The sequence below is a fragment of the Microcaecilia unicolor genome, chromosome 5, assembly GCF_901765095.1.
Source record: "Microcaecilia unicolor chromosome 5, aMicUni1.1, whole genome shotgun sequence".
In the NCBI taxonomy this organism is placed as follows: Eukaryota; Metazoa; Chordata; class Amphibia; order Gymnophiona; family Siphonopidae; genus Microcaecilia; species Microcaecilia unicolor.
This window is the reverse complement of record NC_044035.1, coordinates 189,788,990-189,810,565: the sequence shown is the minus strand read 5'-3', so window position 1 is coordinate 189,810,565 and position 21,576 is coordinate 189,788,990. Positions and strand designations below refer to the sequence as shown.

Here is a 21,576-nt window from a genome sequence, read left to right as displayed (position 1 = left end):
GATGACCCCAAGGTTTCGAGCTGAGGAGACAGGGAGAATGAGAGAGCCATCAACAGAAATAGAAAACGGGGGGAGCGGGGAGGTGGGTTTGGGGGGGGGAAAATGAGAAGCTCGGTTTTGGTCATATTTAATTTCAGGTGGCGTTGAGACATCCAGACAGCAATGTCAGACAAGCACGCTGAAACTTTGGTTTGGATGCAAGGTGAGATATCATGGGTAGAAAGGTAGATTTGGGAGTCATCAGCATAGAGATGGTAGGAAAAGCCATGGGATGAGATTAATGAACCAAGGGAAGAAGTGTAGATAGAAAAGAGGAGGGGACCAAGAACAGAACCCTGAGGTACGCTGACAGGCAGAGGGATAGAAGTAGAAGAGGATCCACCAGAGTGAACACTAAAGGTGCGGAGGGAGAGGTAGGAAGAGAACCAGGAAAGGACAGAGCCCTGGAATCCAAGTGAGGACAGGGTATCGAGAAGTATGCTGTGATCGACAGTGTCAAAAGCAGCGGAAAGATCAAGAAGAATGAGGATGGAATATTGACCTCTGGATTTAGCCAGTAATACGTCATTGGAGACTTTAGTAAGCGCAGTTTCGGTTGAGTGGAGAGGGCGAAAACCAGATTGTAGTGGGTCAAGAATAGCATGTGAGGAAAGAAAATCAAGGCAGCGGCGGTGAACAGCACGCTCAAGTAATTTGGAGAGAAAGGGAAGGAGGGAGATGGGTCGGTAATTAGAGGGACAAGTAGGGTCGAGTGAAGACTTCTTAAGGAGAGGTGTGACCACAGCATGTTTAAAGGCAGCAGGGACAGTCGCAGTGGAAAGTGAGAGGTTGAGAATGTGACAGATAAAAGGAATAAGAGCAGGAGAGATGGCATTAAGAAGGTGGGTGGGAATGGGATCAGAGGAACAGGTGGTACATTTTGAGGAAGAAAGGAGAAGTGTAGTTTCCTCAATAGTAACTTCAGGAAAGGAGGAAAGGGAATGAGGGGAATGAGAGAGAGGGGAACGGACTAGTGGAGGTAGAGGTGGTGAGGTAGAGAAAGCAAGGTTTATCTTTGAACCTTGTTGTGAAAGAATTCAGCAAGGGTCTGAGGAGATAATGAAGGGGGAGTTGGGGGAGGGGGCACCTTGAGGAGAGAGTTCAATGTGGTGAAGAGAAGTTGAGGATTAGAGCCAAGAGAGTTGGTCAGTTGGATATAATAATCCTGTTTGGCATGTAAAAGAGCAGATTGGAAGGAGGTCAGCATGAACTTAAAGTGTAAGAAATCAGCAAGGGCCCGAGATTTCTGCCACAGGCATTCGGCGGAGCGGGTACAGGAACGTAGGTAGCGGATATTAGAAGTCAGCCAAGGTTGGGGTTTTGTACGCCTTACAGGGCGGGTCATCAAAGGTGCAAGAGTGTCTAAGGCAGAGGATAGAGTATTGTTGTAAGAAGAAACAGCCTCATTGACAGACGTGGATGGTGCCACAGTAGAGAGGAGGTTTGAAACATGGGAGGATAGAGATGAAGGGTCAATATCGTGAAGATTCCTAGATAAATTAGATAAGATAGGACGGGACTGGGAGGGAGGAGATTTAAGTGTGAAAGTTATAAGATGGTGATCAGAGGAGAGAAGATCAGAGGCAAGGAAACTAGTAGGTGAACAGTTGGAGGAGAAGATGAGATCAAGACAGTGACCATTTTGATGAGTGGGGGAGGTGGAGCATAGTTGGAGATTAAAGGAGGACGTTAAAGCGAGTAACTTGGAAATATAAGAGTTGGAAGGATCATTAGCAGGAATATTAAAGTCACCAAGGATGAGAGGGGGAGGAAGGATCATGGAAGAAGGCAAGCCAGGCGTCAAAGTCACTGAGAAAGGATGAAAGGGACTTATGAGGGGGACGATAAATGACCGCTATTCGAAGAGGCAGAAGAAAGGCGGATAGAGTGGACTTCAAAGGAGGAAAAACAGTGAGATTGAGGTGGAAGAAGGGGTTGAAGTCTGGAGGAGGGAGAGAGAAGTAGTCCAACACCACCCCCACGGCCAGAAGGGCGAGGAGTATGTGAAAATAGATAACCGCCATGGCACAGGGCTGCGACTGAAGCAGAGTCATCAGGGCAGAGCCAGGTTTCTGTTATGGCGAGCAGATGGAGGTGACGTGAGATAAAGAGGTCCTGGATATAGAGGAGTTTGTTACAGATAGAGCGGGCATTCCATAGGGCGCAAGAGAAGGGCAGAGAAGAGGAGGGGAGTAGAGGAATAGAGATGAGGTTAGAGAGGTCACGGTGAGATCTGTAGAGTTTGGATAATAGTTGGTGAGGAGGGCCAGGATTGGGATTGATGTCACCAGCTTGAGAGTAAGAGAAGGAGTAAAAGAGAGCGGAGTAGAGTAGGAGAGGTGTGGCCACGAAGGCGTCGAAGGCGAGAGGTATTTAGGTGGAATGGGGAAGGCAAAATAGAGGGAAGAAAGAGACGGAGATTAAAAGCCAAGAGGGAGGAAGAGGGTAAGAGAGAAGGTGAGGTGATGAAGTCAATGGATGGGAAGTGAGTTCCTGTAGCGGAGAGAGGTAGGGGGTAAGGGAAAAGATTAGGAAGGGACAGAGCTAGGAAGAGAATGTGAATAGGGGCCATAAACGATTAAGGTACTTTAGCAACTGGAAAAAGATTAGTTACAAAGAGAAAAATGCCCCGGCACGCGGCACCAAGAGCGGAGGCCCTGAGTGAATCGGAGTGGACCTGGGTGTCACTCCGGAGAAGGCTGTAAGGATATGCAGATGAGCTGCAAGTCCTCCACAGCACCTGAAAGGCAGCCGGTGGTAGAGCTGGGCACCTCTCAGCTGAGGAAAGGCTTACCAGGGGTTAGGCCGAAGCCAGCATTCCTCCCCCTGAGGGTCGCCTGATCCTAGCCAAAAAGCACCTGGAAACTCTGTGCACTTGGAGAGAAGGCCCTGGGAAGATCGGGGTGGAACTGGAGTCACCCCGGATACAGCTGTGAGGAAATGCAGAAGGGCTGCAAGTCCTCCACAGCACCTGGTGGGAGCGCTGGGCACCTAGAGCGGAGGCCCTTAGTGGATCAGAGTAGACCTGGGTGTCACCCCGGAGAAGGCTGTAAGGATATGCAGATGAGCTGCAAGTCCTCCACAGCACCTGAAAGGCAGCCGGTGGTAGAGCTGGGCACCTCTCAGCTGAGGAAAGGCTTACCAGGGGTTAGGCCGAGGCCAGCATTCCTCCCCCTGAGGGTCGCCTGATCCTAGCCAAAAAGCACCTGGAAACTCTGTGCACTTGGAGAGAAGGCCCTGGGAAGATCGGGGTGGAACTGGAGTCACCCCGGATACAGCTGTGAGGAAATGCAGAAGGGCTACAAGTCCTCCACAGCACCTGGTGGGAGCGCTGGGCACCTAGAGCGGAGGCCCTGAGTGGATCGGAGTGGACCTGGGTGTCACCCCGGAGAAGGCTGTAAGGATATGCAGATGAGCTGCAAGTCCTCCACAGCACCTGAAAGGCAGCCGGTGGTAGAGCTGGGCACCTCTCAGCTGAGGAAAGGCTTACCAGGGGTTAGGCCGAAGCCAGCATTCCTCCCCCTGAGGGTCGCCTGATCCATCTCTTCTAAATTTGCCATTTTTAACTTCCTTCGTATCCTTTTTAACAATCATTTTCTAACAAGCCTAGTACAGCACAAGAGGTTTCCGTGGTAAGAAAACCTTCCACATGGATACCCCCTGGTCCCCCACATCCACTAATTGACGCATTTCATCAATGTGTAAATAGAGATCTCAAGAAGGTCGAGAGGAATACTAAGTCTCGTTATTATTATAACACCACAATGTTGGAACGCAGAGCTATTCAAGATCTCTCAACTAATACGTCTATAGTGATTAAACCAGCGGACAAAGGGGGAGGTATAGTAATCATGGATCGAGTCAAATATGTACAAGAAGTCCAGCGACAATTAGATGATCCAAACTTTTACCTCTAACTTCCAGGTGCTGGGACTGAACCAAGCTCCTGCAAAAAGGACAGGTTTATTCTGACCCCTAAATCCCTTACTTCTCAAATTGACTGGCTTTAGGTGAGAAACTACCTGATATTGTCTTAAATTTTTAAGGCTTGTTGCTTAATCAATTTAATAAGCACTGGGAAACCTCTCTTTCTGTCTTTCTTTCTGTTCCTGCCAAGCTCTGATAAAGGGGAGGGGCATTTTTACATAGCTGAAACTGCTAGAATTATTGGCAATATCTAGATTTATTTAAAAGGAAAGTTATTAATATCTAGGGCAGTTTTTAAAAGTAAAATAAATTATAAGGTCCTTGATCAGACACTACCATTTGGGTCCATTAAGCTAGAGAATTCCCTTGATAGCAGCACTTAGCTGACACTTTGGGACTTATAATCCCACCCACCCCAGGGTTGTCCACTCATTTATAGACAAACCAAACCTCATTAACTTTACTCCTCAGTCATACACAGGCAGTCTTGCAGGCTGATACTCCAACATAGTACACCTGTTCATACCCATTTCAAGCAATCAGGATGACTTTTATTTTCTGCAATAATTGTGCTGCTTTAGTTTCAAGGCAAATCATCTGGAAACTTAAAGCCTGTCCTATCTGTCTTCAGCTATCTACTTTAAAACAAGAGCTCTATAAAGTAATGCAAGAATTAGATGCAATTAAAGCAACTTATAGGACTGTGCAGAATCATAACTTTTCACCACTGCCTCAGAGAATAAAACCACAAAGGAACAGATGGTTCACAGTAGGCTCAGGCAGAATTCATCATGTGACACAGAAGCATCCACCCGCACAAGTGTTGCCACTACAAAATTCTTTTGCTCCACTACAGCACTGTGATGTTCCTGAAACTAAAATTGAAGCACAAGAAAAAGAAAAAGCAAGGAAGAGGGAACAAAAAGAGGAGAAGGTACCCAAAGAGAAAAGACACTCACAAATCACTAAACCCAAAACATATACTAGGAAATGTAGTTGGAAAGCAATGACCACAAATGCTCACAGTCTAAGCAATAAAATTCATGACCTTCAAGCCCTGATGTTGGAGACTGACTTGGACATAGTTGCAGTCACAGAGACATGGCTCAATGGTTCCCATGAATGGGATGTAAACATACCAGGCTATAATCTTTTTAGGAAGGATAGAGAGGGACGTAAAGGTGGAGGAGTAGCTCTGTATGTGAGAAATGATATCGCAGCAACTGAAATGACAGGGAAGTGGGGAAAGGAATAAGCAATATGGATCACCTTAAAAAGAGAGGATAGAACCTTGGTCCACGTGGGTGTTGTCTACAGACCCCCGACACAATTGGAGGAACTGGATAAAGATCTGATCGCTGATATTCAGAAGTTGGGGAAGAAAAGAGAGGTGCTGTTGTTGGGAGATTTTAATCTGCCGGATGTAGATTGGAAGGTTCCTTCTGCGAAATCGGAAAGAAGTAGAGAGATTGTGGATGCTTTCCAAAGTGCTCTGCTCAGACAAATGATGACGGAACCCACAAGGGAGGGAGCGACGCTGGATCTGGTGCTCACGAATGGGGATAGTGTGTCAAATGTCCGAGTGGCTGCGCACCTGGGAAGCAGTGACCATCAAACGGTTTGTTTTGATATAACAGCTCATGTGGTTAGCGGCCACTCTAAACTCAAAGTCCTGGACTTCAAGCGAACTGACTTTAACAAAATGGGGGAATACCTGAGGAAGGAGCTGATGGGCTGCGAGAACGCATGTGGAACGACAGTGGTCCAAGCTGAAAGAAGTAATAAACAGGGCCACAGACCTTTATGTAAGGAGAGTAAATAAAAGCAAGAGAAAAAGGAAACCGATATGGTTTTCAAAGCAAGTGGCTGAGAAAATAAAGGCTAAAGAGTTAGCATTCCAGAAATACAAAAAATCTCAAGTAGAGGAACATGGGGAGGAATACCGGATGAAACTGAAAGAAGCCAAGAGAGAGGTACGTCTGGCGAAGGTGCAAGCGGAAGAACAAATGACTAGAAATGTACGGAGGGGAGACAAAAACTTCTTCAGGTATATTAGTGAAAGGAGAAAGACTAAAAAGGGGATTGTGAGACTAAAAGATACAGCAAAACGCTATGTAGAAAATGATGAAGAAAAAGCCAATTTGCTAAATAGATACTTTTGTTCTGTTTTTACTGAAGAAAATCCTGGGGAAGGACCGAGAGGGACTGGCAAAAGTACACCTGAGAATGATGTGGATAGAGCACCGTTCACGGAAGAGAGTGTGTATGAACAACTTGGAAAGCTAAAGGTGGGCAAAGCCATGGGGCCGGACGGGATCCACCCCAGAATACCGAGGGAACTCAGAGAGGTTCTGGCGGGTCCTCTTAAAGAATTGTTTAATAAATCCTTGGAGACGGGAGAGGTTCCGAGGGATTGGAGAACGGCGGAGGTGGTCCCTCTTCACAAAAGTGGGGATAGGGAAGAAGCTGGAAACTACAGGCCGGTAAGCCTCACTTCGGTTATTGGAAAAGTAATGGAAGCCATGCTGAAGGAAAGGATAGTGAATTTCCTGGAAGCCAATAAATTGCAAGATCTGAGACAACATGGTTTCACCAAAGGGAAATCGTACCAAACGAATCTCATTGAATTCTTTGACTGGGTGACAGGAGAATTAAATCAAGGACTTGCTATGGACGTCATCTACTTAGATTTCAGCAAAGCTTTTGACACGGTTCCCCACAGGAGGCTCTTGAATAAACTAGAAGGGCTGAAGATAGGACCCGAAGTGGTGAACTGGATTAGGAACTGGTTGACGGGCAGACGCCAGAGGGTGGTGGTAAATGGAGTTCGCTCGGAGGAGGGAAAGGTGAGTAGTGGAGTGCCTCAGGGATCGATGCTGGGGCCCATTCTGTTCAATATATTTGTGAGTGACATTGCCAAAGGGTTACAAGGTAAAGTTTGCCTTTTTGCGGATGACACCAAGATTTGCAACAGAGTGGACACCCCGGAGGGAGTGGAAAATGAAAAAAGATCTGAAGAAGCTGGAAAAATGGTCTAACGTTTGGCAATTAAAATTCAATGCGAAGAAATGCAAAGTGATGCACTTAGGGAGTAGAAATCCAAGGGAGGCGTATGTGTTAGGTGGGGAGAGCCTGATAGACACGGACGGGGAGAGGGATCTTGGGGTGATAGTATCTGAGGACCTGAAGGCGATGAAACAGTGCGACAAGGCGGTGGCCGTAGCGAGAAGGTTGCTAGGCTGTATAGAGAGAGGTGTGACCAGCAGAAGAAAGGAGGTTTTAATGCCCCTGTATAAGACGTTGGTGAGGCCCCACCTGGAGTATTGTGTTCAGTTTTGGAGGCCGTACCTTGCGAAGGATGTTAAAAAAATGGAAGCGGTACAAAGAAAAGCTACGAGGATGGTATGGGAGTTGCGTTCCAAGACGTATGAAGAGAGACTTGCTGACCTGAACATGTATACTCTGGAAGAAAGGAGGAACAGGGGTGATATGATACAGACGTTCAAATATTTGAAGGGTATTAATCCGCAAACGAATCTTTTCCGGAGATGGGAAGGCGGTAGAACGAGAGGACATGAAATGAGATTGAAGGGGGGCAGACTCAGGAAAGATGTCAGGAAGTATTTCTTCACAGAGAGGATGGTGAACGCTTGGAATGCCCTCCCGCAGGAGGTGGTGGAGATGAAAACGGTAACGGAATTCAAACATGCGTGGGATAGGCATAAAGGAATCCTGTGCAGAAGGAATGGATCCAAAGAAGCTTAGCTGAAATTGGGTGGCGGGGGGAAGAGGGGTTGGTGGTTGAGAGGCTAGGATAGGGGATGGCAGACTTATACGGGGTCTGTGCCTGAGCCGGTGATGGGAGGCGGGACTGGTGGTTGGGAGGCGGGGAAATACTGCTGGACAGACTTATACAGTCTGTGCCCTGAAAAAGACAGGTACAAATCAAGGTAAGGTATACACATATGAGTTTATCGTGGGCAGACTAGATGGACCATGAAGGTCTTTTTCTGCCATCATCTACTATGTTACTATGTTTTACATCCCCTTACAAGATGACCCCACAGGAGGAATTCAGAAAGACATAGATGAACTTATAAATATCTCATCGAAAATGGGTTTCCTTACCGAAAAAGAAAGACAATTTTTACAGGTAAAACAGCCCGTAACTCCGACCATTTACATACTGCCCAAGATACATAAGTCCACTGAAAATCCACCAGGGAGGCCCATTGTTTCAGGAAATGGCTCAATCCTAGAACCATTGTCTATTTTTGTGGACTTCTTCTTACGGCCTTTTGTGCCCATTATTCCGTCATATGTGCAAGATACTACTCATATGATCAACATCCTTGAACACTATGATGGTCCAATAACAGATACCATCATGGTAACTATGGAGATTGAGTCTTTATACACGAATATTCCTCAACTGGAAGCATTGAAAGTAATTGAAGAAATCTTACAGAAAAGGACCACCCATCGTAGAATACCTAACCACTTGATCTTGACTTGTGCAACCATAGCTCTTACCAAAAATTATTTCCGCTTTAATGACACATATTATCAACAAATCAAAGGCACCGAGATGGGCACCAGCATGGCTCCAGATTTAGCCAACCTATATGTGGGTAAATTTGAAGAAAAATTTCTCACCAACCATCCATTTGCATAGTATATTAAAATCTATCAACGCTATATAGACGATGTTTTCAGTCTCTGGCAAGGTAATGAGGAAACCTTTCACTTGTTCAACCAATGGCTGAACAGACAAGATCCTAATCTAAAGTTTACTTTAGAATATGACAATAATAATATCCACTTTCTTGACATTTTGATTACCAAAACTGACTATTTTTTCAAAACAAACATTTACAGAAAACCTACAGATCGTAATATGTTCTTACATTATTCGAGTTATCACAACCCCAGTTTGAAGAGCAACCTGCCCTTGAGTCAATTTCTCTGTCTTCGACGTCTCTGCTCAGATTTCGATGATTTTCACCATCAAGCAAGGATTTTGAAAAATAGATTTTCAGCTAGGGGCTATCCATCACAACATATTAACAATGGTCTCAATCGAGCAATTGAGAAAGACCGCACAGAATTATTACAACCATCAGCAACTAAGAACACACCACACATAGTGTGTACATTAAAATATTCTTTCTTAGCCAAGCACATTTCACGATCAATTAGGAAACATTGGCACATTTTAGAAGGATTAGAATGTTTTCAGAATAAGCAATTAGTGATTGCTTACTCCAGAAATAAGAATCTGAAAGAACATCTTGTGCCCTCTACGTTACCGGATGTTACTACAGTTTCACCACCACTTGGATTCCGAAAATGTGGGCATTGCAGTATTTGTATTCACTGCATTGAAACCATTAATTTTATTCATCCAAAAACCAAGAAATCTTTTAAATTAAACCATACCTCAGATTGCACCACTTCATCTGTAATCTATATTATTATTTGCCCCTGTCCCATGTTATATGTTGGTAAAACCCTGAGAGCAGTAAAGACCCGCATTATTGAGCATAGGAGTTGCATTAAAAGGAAGATTGAATCCGCTCCTCTTGTCGAACATTGGTATTCAGCAAATCATTCAATTTCAGATCTGAAATTTTTTGTTTTCAAAACCATGATCAAGAAATGGAGAGGAGGCGACCTGGATAGACAACTGCTACAGGAAGAACAGAAACTCATTTTTGATCTTAATACCTTGACACCTGATGGATTAAATAATGAGATCGATTATTGGCCATTCTTATGAATATTTTCTTCAATATAGTCAATATCTAATACATGCCCAGATAATCTGTATTTTCCCCTTTGGTGGATCTTTTTTCTTTTCCTATCTTTTTATTTCATTATTATTTTTACATTTCCCCTTTTCATAATTCATATTCATTTTTCACAACTTTTTTTATTTTTATATTTATTTTTTCACGTTATAAACAAAATGATTATTATTATTTATGTTATTATCCCATTTTTGTTTTTTATTTTTCTGCACCTTTGCATCACAATTGATTGTTGGTTCCAGGCGTTCATATTCCATAGTTTCTATTTTTTATTTTTCATTTTTTTATTTTATTATCCATTTTTCCAGCCGCTTCCCCTCTCCCCCTTTAATTAAATGTATCATATTCATTGACATTTTATTTTACTTCAGGGATTCAGTACAGCTTTTTTGTGCTCTGCATAGTCACTTTTTATTTTCTTCATTTTCTTCATTTTTCATTATTATCATTATTTATTTTCGTCCACGTCGTCTGTTGTCAAATTTTACTCAGTCTTTGTTTCTTAGATAGCAACCACCGTCATCCTTTTAATTTAGATAGGTTTGTTTCTCCAGGACCGGTGCACTGTTATCCACTTATTTTTCATTTTTTATTTGAGTTTTGCATTACTTCAGCACCATTGCAAACTTTTTATATAATTATTTTGTTTTTAACAAGGTTTTGCCATCTGCCCCTCCCCTTTTTTTGTTTTTTGGTTAGTTTTTTTGTATTATAAGTTCGTTTTTTCCTGTGCATATCATTTCCGTTTCAGCGCTGTTCTTTTATCACACTTTATCTAGTCTCTATTTCCCAGATGGCAACCACCGTCATCTTTTTAATTTAGCTAGTCTTGTTTTTTTAGGATTGATGTATCGTTTTTCATTTATTTCTTATTTTTTATTCATATTGGCATCATTCCAGTACCATCGCAACTTTTTCATACCATCATTTCATTTTTATACATTTTCGCCACTTGCCCCTCCCTCCTTTCTTTATTGGTTAGTTTCCCTGCATTATAAGTTCGTTTGTCCTGTGCACATCATTTCCGTTTCAGCGTCGCTTTTTTACTACATATTTTCTTTTAGCATAGCACATCGGTTTTGTTTTTCATCCACACATTTTTTAGTTTCACTGGTAATGTATTTATTTTTTCGCATAATTTGTATTATTTTCCTCAGCATTATCGACATATCCTTGAGCACGTCATTTCCGGTAGAACGCTACTTGCTTCCGTACACTTCGATGTTTTGTTTTTGGCGCCTTTTTTCGTTTATAGTGCCGTTTTTTCTCAAGGCATATTTTTTCAACTGCATCACAAGCAGCGCGTGCAGTGCTTCTGATGGTCCCCTTCTTTTTTTTAAAAAACTGTCTTTCTAAAGGTTAGTATTGCCACCTACTTTCAAATTTCAGTTTTCTCCATGTTTTATTTTTCTGTTTCACTATATTTCTTTGGTTATGTGTAAGCGTTTATCCTTCTATCTTTAATCTTTATTTTTATTCATGCACCACTATGCCATCATGTGCGCAGCTCTGAGTGGCGTAAGCCTAACAACTGCCCCTGTTTTATTACCTCCCTATTTGTATTTGAGTTCCCCGTTTTTCTTTTGTATTATCTCCGTTTTTTTGAACACACTTAGCTGTGGATACATTTTTAATTGCTTACTTTTCACAGACTACTACGTCACACCTGAAGGATCATCTTTAATGTTACTCAGCAATACTTTGCCCTAGAGGTCAGTGTTTCTCAATACATCCCACCACCTTTAGAATATTCCACCAGGTGTCATTCACTTTCTCATTTCATGTTTTATATCTCCTGACAGTCTGCTGTAGGATCTCCAAAGGTTTGTCATTATTATTGCTCCGCAGCACTGTGTAAAGCAGGTCAGTGTTATCCTTACACACAATATTGAAGTTCCTTGTTTTATTTGCATTTTTTATTTTGGCTTTTATTGTCTGATATTACCCTCATCTTGCAGAGCTAAATTTGCCATTTTCTCTATATATAATCTTATTTGTCAGTTTCGCATCCCACTGAATAGTAACATTTTTTCCATCTATGGTTTCCACATATCTCTTGGTTTATTTACTCTTTTTTCATATTGTTGATATCAGATTATATATGCCAATATACATTGTATCATTGACCAACAGTTTTAATACGCATGTCATTTTGTGGCTGTATAAATTATGGTACCTAAGTTTTCTAGTTATGACATTATGGTCTTTTAGTATTTCGTTTGGCCTCTTTACAATTTGTTTCCCCTAATCAATATATATATGTGCGTTTTATATCATTTTATTATTGCTTAAATTTATGTGTACATATATGTTTTATTTATATAACATAAGCATGGTGTTTTTGCTTTCGAAATACATTATTGCATCACCATTTTATATATAGTATATTATTGTAATCAGTTCATTTTTTGTATGTATTTCTAAACCCCACGACTGGATTGTCACATTTTTAAAAAAATGTATTAGTTCATATAATTTGTAAATTTATTGTTTTAACTTATTTGTCTGCACTATATTTTATCTTTTCCACCTTTTTTTAAATATAAATGTATGTTTTTATAGACTCCTGATGCAGGCCTGACGGCCGAAACACGACGTTGTGTCGAGTCTTCAAATTATTAATAAAGTTGTTTATTAACGAACATCTTCCAGTTTCTGGTATCCTTGGTCGCTCTCCCACTTTTTTTACACATAGTAACATAGTAACTTAGTAACATAGTAGATGACGGCAGAAAAAGACCTGCACGGTCCATCCAGTCTGCCCACAATAAACTCATATGTGTATACCTTACCTTGATTTGTACCTGTCTTTTTCAGGGCACAGACCGTATAAGTCTGTCCAGCAGTATTTCCCGCCTCCCAACCACCAGTCCCGCCTCCCATCACCGGCTCTGGCACAGACCCCTTATAAGTCTGCCATCCCCTATCCTAGCCTCTGAACCACCAACCCCTCTTCCCCCTGCCACCCAATTTATTGCTTAGACTGTGAGCATTTGTGGCCATCTCTTTCCATCTACATTTCCTGGTATGTGTTTCAACATTAGTGATTTGGGGGTGTCTTTTCTCTTTGGGTACCTTCATATCTTTTTGTTCCAACTTAATTGCTTTTTCCTCTGCCTCAGTTCTATTTTTAGGAACATCACAGTGCTGTAATGGAGCAAAAGAATTCTGAGGGGCAACACTTGTGAGAGTGGATGCTTCTGTGTCACATAACAAAGTCTGCCTGAGCCTATCATGAACCATCTATTCTTAGGTGGATTTATTCTTTGAGGCAGTGGTGAGAAGTTGGTATGATTCTGTGCAGTCCTAGAAGCTGCTTTAAATGCATCCAATTCTTGCATTACTTTACTGAGCTCTTGTTTTAAACTAGATAGCTGAAGACAGATAGGACAAGCTTTAAGTCTCCAGATGATTGGCCTTGAAACTAAAGCACCACAATTATTGCAGAGAATAAAAGTCATCCTGATTGGTTGAAATGGGTATGAACAGGTGTACTATGTTGGGGTTAACAGTCTGCAAGATTGCCTGTGTATGACTGAGGAGTAAAGTTAATGAGTTTTGGCTTGTCTGTAAATGAGTGGAAAACCCTGGGGTTATGTCATTCATTTTATCTATGCGTATGGAAGGGCAGTGGTCCAGGCTGAAAGAAGCAATAAATAGGGCCACAGACCTTTATGTAAGGAGAGTAAATAAAAGCAAGAGGAAAAGGAAACCGATATGGTTCTCCAAGCAAGTGGCTGAGAAAATAAAGGCTAAAGAGTTGGCGTTCCAGAAATATAGAAAATCTCAAGAAGAGGAACACGGGGAGGAATACCGGATGAAACTGAAAGAAGCCAAGAGAGAGGTACGTCTGGCGAAGGCGCAAGCGGAAGAACAAATGGCTAGAAATGTAAGGAGGGGCGACAAAAATTTCTTCAGGTATATTAGTGAAAGAAGAAGGACTAAAAAGGGAATTGTGAGACTAAAAGATACAGCGAACCGCTATGTAGATAATGATGAAGAAAAAGCCAATTTACTAAATAGCTACTTTTGTTCGGTTTTCACTGAAGAAAATCCTGGAGAAGGACCACGAGGGACTGGCAAAAGTACACCTGAGAATGGAGTGGATAGAGCACCGTTCACGGAAGAGAGTGTGTATCAACAACTTGGAAAGCTAAAGGTGGACAAAGCCATGGGACCGGACGGGATCCACCCCAGAATATTGAGGGAGCTCAGAGAAGTCCTGGCGGGTCCTCTTAAAGATTTGTTTAATAAATCCTTGGAGACGGGAGAGGTTCCGAGGGACTGGAGAACGGCGGAGGTGGTACCTCTTCACAAAAGTGGTGATAGGGAAGAAGCTGGAAACTACAGGCCGGTAAGCCTCACTTCGGTTATTGGAAAAGTAATGGAAGCCATGCTGAAGGAAAGGATAGTGAATTTCCTAGAAGCCAACAAGCTGCAAGATCCGAGACAACATGGTTTTACCAGAGGGAAATCGTGCCAAACGAATCTCATTGAATTCTTTGATTGGGTAACTGGAGAATTGAATCATAGACGTGCTATAGACGTAATCTACTTAGATTTTAGTAAAGCTTTTGACACGGTTCCTCACAGGAGGCTCTTAAATAAACTAAATGGGCTGAAAATAGGTCCCGAAGTGGTGAACTGGATTAGGAACTGGATGACGGACAGACGACAGAGGGTGGTGGTAAATGGAGTTCGCTCGGAGGAGGGAAAGGTGAGTAGCGGAGTGCCTCAGGGATCGGTGCCGGGGCCGATTCTGTTCAATATATTTGTGAGTGACATTGCCGAAGGGTTAGAAGGTAAAGTTTGCCTATTTGCGGATGATACTAAGATTTGCAACAGAGTGGACGCCCGGGAGGGAGTGGAAAGCATGAAAAGGGATCTGAGGAAGCTAGAAGAATGGTCTGAGGTTTGGCAATTAAAATTCAATGCGAAGAAATGCAAAGTGATGCATTTAGGGAGTAGAAACCCACGAGAGACGTATGTGTTAGGCGGGGAGAGTCTGATAGGTACTGAGGGGGAGAGGGATCTTGGGGTGATAGTATCCGAGGATCTAAAGGCGACGAAACAGTGTGACAGGGCGGTGGCCGTAGTGAGAAGGTTGCTAGGCTGTATAGAGAGAGGTGTGATCAGCCGAAGAAAGGAAGTGTTGATGCCCCTGTACAAGTCGTTGGTAAGGCCCCACCTGGAGTATTGTGTTCAGTTTTGGAGGCCATACCTTGTGAAGGATGTTAAAAAAATGGAAGCGGTGCAAAGAAAAGCTACGAGAATGGTATGGCATTTGCGTTCCAAGACGTATGACCAAAGACTTGCTGACCTGAACATGTATACCCTGGAGGAAAGGAGGAACAGGGGTGATATGATACAGACGTTCAAATACTTGAAAGGTATTAATCCGCAAAAAAATATTTTCCGGAGATGGGAAGGCAGTAGAACGAGAGGACATGAAATGAGATTGAAGGGGGGCAGACTCAAAAAAGATGTCAGGAAGTATTTTTTCACGGAGAGGGTGGTGGATGCTTGGAATGCCCTCCCGCGGGAGGTGGTGGAGATGAAAACGGTAACAGAATTCAAACATGCGTGGGATATGCATAAAGGAATCCTGTGCAGTAGGAATGGATCCTCAGAAGCTTAGCTGAAATTGAGTGGCGGAGTAGGTGGGGGGAAGAGGGGTTGGTGGTTGGGAGGCTAGGATAGGGGAGGGCAGACTTATACGGTCTGTACCAGAGCCGGTGATGGGAGACGGGACTGGTGGTTGGGAGGCGGGAAATACTGCTGGGCAGACTTATACGGTCTGTGCCCTGAAAAAGACAGGTACAAATTCAAGATATGAGTTTATCTTGGGCAGACTAGATGGACCATGCAGGTCTTTTTCTGCCGTCATCTACTATGTTACTATGTATATGTTACTATTTATGTTTCTAAAATGACTGCGCCAGCTGCATGTGGCAGTGAATACACATGCACTCCTGCAGGTATTTTAGAAAAGGCTCTGCATTCTGGATATCTCATTTCCAATCTACTCACTCTGTGTAAATTTGGACACTTAGAGGGCCATAATCGAACGGGGCTGGCCATCTATAAGGGCGGCCATCTGTAATGACGGCCCCGTAAAGCGGTGTACCCAACCGTATTATCGAAACAAGATGGCCGGCCATCTTTCATTTCGATAATACGGTCAAGGCCGGCCAAATCTTAACATTTGGGCCGGCCTTAGAGATGGCCGCCATTGGTTTTTGCTGATAATAGAAACTAATGGCGGCTATCTGAAACCTGGCCAAATCCAAGTCATTTGGTCATGGGAGGAGCCAGCATTTGTAGTGCACTGGTCCCCCTCACATGCCAGGACACCAACTGGGCACCCTAGGGGGCACTGCAGTGGACATCACAAATTGCTCCCAGCTGCATAGCTCCCTTACCTTGGGTGCTGAGCCCCCCCAAATCCCCCTCAAAACCCACTACCCACAACTGTACACCACTACCATAGCCCTTAGGGATGAAGGGGGGCACCTACATGTGGGCACAGTGGGTGTTGGGTTGGGTTTTGGAGGGTTCCCATTTACCACCACAAGTGTAACAGGTAGGGGAGGGATGGGCCTGGGTCCGCCTGCTTGAAGTGCACTGCAGTACCCACTAAAAACTGCTCCAGGGATCTGCATAGTGCTGTGACATTTGAGGATGGCATAGAGGCTGGCAAAAAAATGTATTTAAAATTTTTGGGGGGTGGGTGGGAGAGGGTTGATGACCACGAGGGGAGTAAGGGGAGGTGATCCGCGATTTCCTCCGGTGGTCATCTGGTCAGTTTGGGCACCTTTTGGAGGCTTGGTCGTGAACAAAATGGGACCAAGTAAGGTCGGCCAAATGCTCGTCAGGGCCGGCTGGCCTTTTTTCCATTATCGGCCGAGGCCGGCCATCTCTTAACCACGCCCCGTCCCGCCTTCGCTACACTGCCGACATGCCTTCTTGAACTTTGGCCGGCCCTGTGACAGAAAGCAGTTGAAGCCGTCCAAAATCGGCTTTCGATTATACTGATTTGGCCGGCTTTAGGAGAAGGCCGGCCATCTCCCGATTTGTGTCGGAAGATGGCCGCCCTTCTCCTTCGAAAATAAACAGGTTAGTCACACAAATGTTTATCTTTCAAAATTTATCCTAGTATGTACTTTATCTTATCTAGAAATTGCATCTGAAGACCCAGTGACACTACGACTAGCGCTAAAGATGGCTCAGAAGAATCTTACAGAGACACAGATAGAGCTGAATAGAATAAAAGCAGACTATGGTGATGTGGTGCCCAGGAGAGACTTTGAAATGCAGAAGAAAAAAATGGCTGAGCTAGTCTGCAAGGTAAGCACTGCTTTCCTTTGTAGCATATCAGTAATTATCGTTTGAGTCTCACAGGAAACAAAAATCCAACTATTCATTAATTGCTGCAGATTGACCCTAATTAAGATAATTTAAGTACTAAATTCAGTAATATGATTGCCATGCTATTTCACCTACATATGTAGAAATCAAGGTCAACAGACAATTTGTAGATGATACCCCTTAACGATACCTGGACCTTGTTTTAACTTAACTCCTCACAATGTAACTATAACTGTGTTATAACAAATTGTACTTCCATCATTACAATGTATTGTAAGCCACACTGAGCCCGCAAATAGGTGGGAAAATGTGGGATACAAGTGCAATAAAATAAATAAATAAATACCTTTTTGATGGACTAACATTTAGAGACTGTAGTACTATATTGCATAAACAATAATGTTAAACATATTGTTTATAGACAAAAATTTGAGTTTGATAACCAAATTCCTTAAACTGGGACCTTCTTCTATATTCAAGTAATACTGAACAAACAAATACTAGCATTCAAAGCCAGCCTGGAGACTCAGTGCGCGGTTTCATTCCTTGGTCTAACTTCTGCTTCTTTGGTTGATTGGATCTGAGGCTGCTGTGGAGAAAGGGTTTACAGCCTGAGGAGCGAGAATTCACCACCAGACAATAGTGGCCAGAATCAGAGTATGCATATACTGGGTTCCAGATAGACTTTTTCTCATGGCCATGCATTGTCATTGTGATGGCCAAGTAGGTAGCAAGGGGATATATCTCAGATAGACATGTAAATGAAGGCATTTGATACTATAGCCCATTGAAGACTAGTTCCAATTGTGCTGGAAACCCAAAAGAAGTCTCAAACTCTTACTATAGAATAGTAAATTATTCCTTATTTAGTTTGGAGATGTATATCATCCATCTTAGAAGACAAAATTTATGTTATTAAAGTTCAATGACACTACAATGTGCATGGCAGGCATACAGAACTGCAATACATTTTCAGATTTTTGCATTAGTTTTATTTGGTCTTGCAGTTTCTCCCGCTCCTTTAGGCTGCAGCAGCAGCATGATCCTTCATAGCTGGGGGTGGGAAGGGGGGGAGTTGAAGATGGAGAAAGTTCCTATTTTAGCCCAGTCATGCAGCGACATCCAAGAGCCACGGACTGCATATCCTTTTATTTGTTTTTAACAAATCACTAGTGATAAGTCACCTGGACTACTGCAACGCTCTGTACGCAGGCTGTAAAGAACAGACCATTAAAAAACTCCAAACAGCCCAGAACACCGCAGCCCGGCTCATTTTTGGAAAAAACAAATACGAAAGTGCGAAGCCCCTAAGAAAGAAACTGCACTAGCTCCCGGTCAAGGAATGAATTGAGTTCAAGATCTGCACGACCGTACACAAAATCATTCACGCAGATGCCCCACTATACATGCTAAACCTAGTAGACTTACCGCCCAGAAACGCCAGAAGATCAGCCCGCAAGTTCCTCCATTTGAACTTCCCCAGCTGTGAAGGAATTAAATACAAACAGGCATACGCTACTACCTTTGCGTACAAAAGCACACAGATATGGAACGCACTACCCATGGCCCTGAAAACCACGGACAACTTAACCAGCTTTCGCAAATCTTTGAAGACACATCTCTTCAACAAGGCCTACAAAAGACATCCTTAATGAAACAAATCACCCCTATACCACCCAAGTGCTTTAAAACACCTCTCACACGACCTTACCTAACACCTTTCCATCTAAATCCTCATCTACATTCAGCTTATTATCGACTGTATCTAAGATTATGTAATGACTATATCATATTAACACCCTGTAAGCCACATTGAGCCTGCAAAAAGGTGGGATAATGTGGGGTACAAATGCAATAAATAATAATAATAACAAACTGTTTATTTATAGCATTTGTATCCTACGTTTTCCCACCTATTTGCAGGCTCAATGTGGCTTACATTTTCCACAATAGTGATAACCAATTCCGGAAGAGAAATACATATTTAAGGTGAAGGAAACAGAGAGGATTAGGTATACAGATACAGAAAGAACATTTTCATAATCAGAAATAAAAGGTGTTGGATTAACTTCGATCGTGATAGATTAACTTGAACAATCAGGAATATTAAAAAACTTTAATCTTGTTAATTAGTTTGGACAATTGGGAAGTACAGAATTATGTTTAGTGAAGATACGGTATAAATTTTATTAACTGGTATTTAGGATGGATTATTGTAGTATGCTTTATTGAATATGTTAGTTTTCAATAATTTACGGAAATTTTTTATGTGTGTTGTTTTTATTGATTTAGGTAATTCGTTCCATATTTGCGTACCTATATAGGAGAAACTGGATGCATATGTTAATTTATATTTCACTCCTTTGCAGCTGGGGTAGTGAAGTTTCAGGAACATGCGTAATGATTTAGCCGCATTGAGCCTGCCATGAGTGGGAAAGCGCGGGGTACAAATGTAACAAAAATAAAAAATAAAATAAATTTGGTAGAGTTCCTGTTTGGTAGGTCTATAAGGTCTGACATATATCCCGGAACTTCCCCGTGTATGATCTTATGAACCAGAGTTCAGACCTTGAATGTAATGCGCTCTCTTAGTGGAAGCCAGTGAAGTTTTTCTGTTAAAGGTCTGGCATTTTCATATTTTGTTTTGCCAAATTTTTATTTATTTATTTTATTTATTGCATTTGTATCCCACATTATCCCACCTCTTTGCAGGCTCAATGTGGCTTACAATTCGTCGTGGATACTGGAAATAGAAGAGAATATACATTTGGTTTTACAGAGGGTTTTGGGTTACATGGTGGTGATGTACATGGTTGTATTAAAGCAAAGGACATTATAAGACATTCCTATATATATATTAAAGATTGTACAGTTACACGTGTTGATCTTTGTGATATATCTTGTCGAAGAGATACGTTTTCAGTAGTTTACGGAAATTGGTCAATTCATGGACCGTTTTCAGGTTACGTGGAAGTGCGTTCCATAGCTGCGTGCTCATATAGGAAAAGGCAGATGCGTGCATTAATTTGTATTTCAGACCTTTACAGTTGGGAGGATGAAGATTGAGGAATGTGCGAGAAGATTTTATTGCGTTCCTGGGTGGTAGTTCTATTAGGTCTGACATGTAGGCTGGGGCGTCTCCATGGATGATTTTATGGACTAGGGTACAAAGTTTGAACGTGATACGTTCTTTAAGTGGGAGCCAGTGTAGTTTTTCTCGTAGGGGTGTCGCGCATTCATATTTTGATTTGCCGAATATTAATCTGGCTGCCGTGTTCTGGGCTGTCTGGAGTTTTTTTAAGTATTTGCTCTTTGCAGCCAGCGTATAGTGAGTTACAATAGTCCAGATGACTCAGTGCTAGTGATTGTACCAGATTATGGAAGACAAACCTTGGAAAAAATGGTTTAATTCTTTTTAGTTTCCACATTGAGTGAAACATCTTTTTAGTTATGTTTTTCGCATGATTCTCAAGTGTTAGGTGTCGATCAATGGTGACTCCAAGAATTTTTAGGGAGTCCGAAACTGGTAGGTTTACTTTAGGTGTGTTGATGGTGGTGAATTTATTCTTGTTGTATTGCGAAGTGAGTACTAGGCTGCCGTGTTTTGTGCATTTTGGAGTCTCTTAATAATTTGTTCTTTGCAACCGGCATAAATTGCATTGCAATAATGTAGTTGGCTTAGTACAATTGATTGTATCAGTCTGCAGAATATTTCACTTGGGAAGAAAGGTTTTATTCTTTTGAGTTTCCACATTGAGTGAAACATTTTCTTTGTTGTGTTTTTCGCATGATAATCTAATGTAAGATTTCAGTCAATTGTGACTCCTAGGATTTTCAGATTGTCTGAGACAGGAAGGGTAAAATTCGGGGTACTTATAATGGTGGGTTTGAATTTGTTGTGTTGTGATGAGAGAATGAGACATTCCAGCTTATAATTGAAAAAGAAAAATGCCTATATTGCGACCCAAATCGGGAGATAGACGTTTATCTCACAAAAACGATTAAATCAGTATAATGGAAACAAAATTTTCAGTACGTCCGGGTCGCTCGTACGCTCAGAGAGAAACGCCCAAATAAGGGGCGTGTCAGGGGCGTGTTAGGGGCGGTGATACGACCTGGTCGTGTACAACGTATAACGGATAGCGAAATGGATCTGGTTGGGCGGGAGCATAGGCGTCATTTGTTGGACCCCAAATAAAAGCGACCAGAGCAAGGGGGAAACGTCTTTAGACCCAATAGCGCTTGTGTGGAGTTGGAAAGTGGTGAGATCGGTGTTGGGAGAGCTGATTTGTTGGTTGCAGAGAGAAAGTTGAGTGTGTTGAGTACCTGGTACGTTCGTCTGTGTGGCCTGCCTCTTTTGTGAGTGACCGTTTGACCTTTCCCTACTCCTACTCCTTGCTCTATCAGTACCTTCCCCTTCCCCTCCCCCTAT

General features: G+C 42.6%; 1 protein-coding gene across 1 annotated transcript in view; it reads left to right on the top strand.

Annotated features, from left to right (window-relative positions):
• TSNAXIP1 (translin associated factor X interacting protein 1) overlaps nt 1–21,576 on the top strand; it is a 1,164,230-nt gene that overhangs the window by 509,592 nt on the left and 633,062 nt on the right. Inside the window, exon 8 of the mRNA XM_030203665.1 lies at nt 16,954–17,123. Coding sequence (XP_030059525.1) covers nt 16,954–17,123 — 170 coding nt within the window. The remainder of the gene's footprint in view (nt 1–16,953; nt 17,124–21,576) is intronic.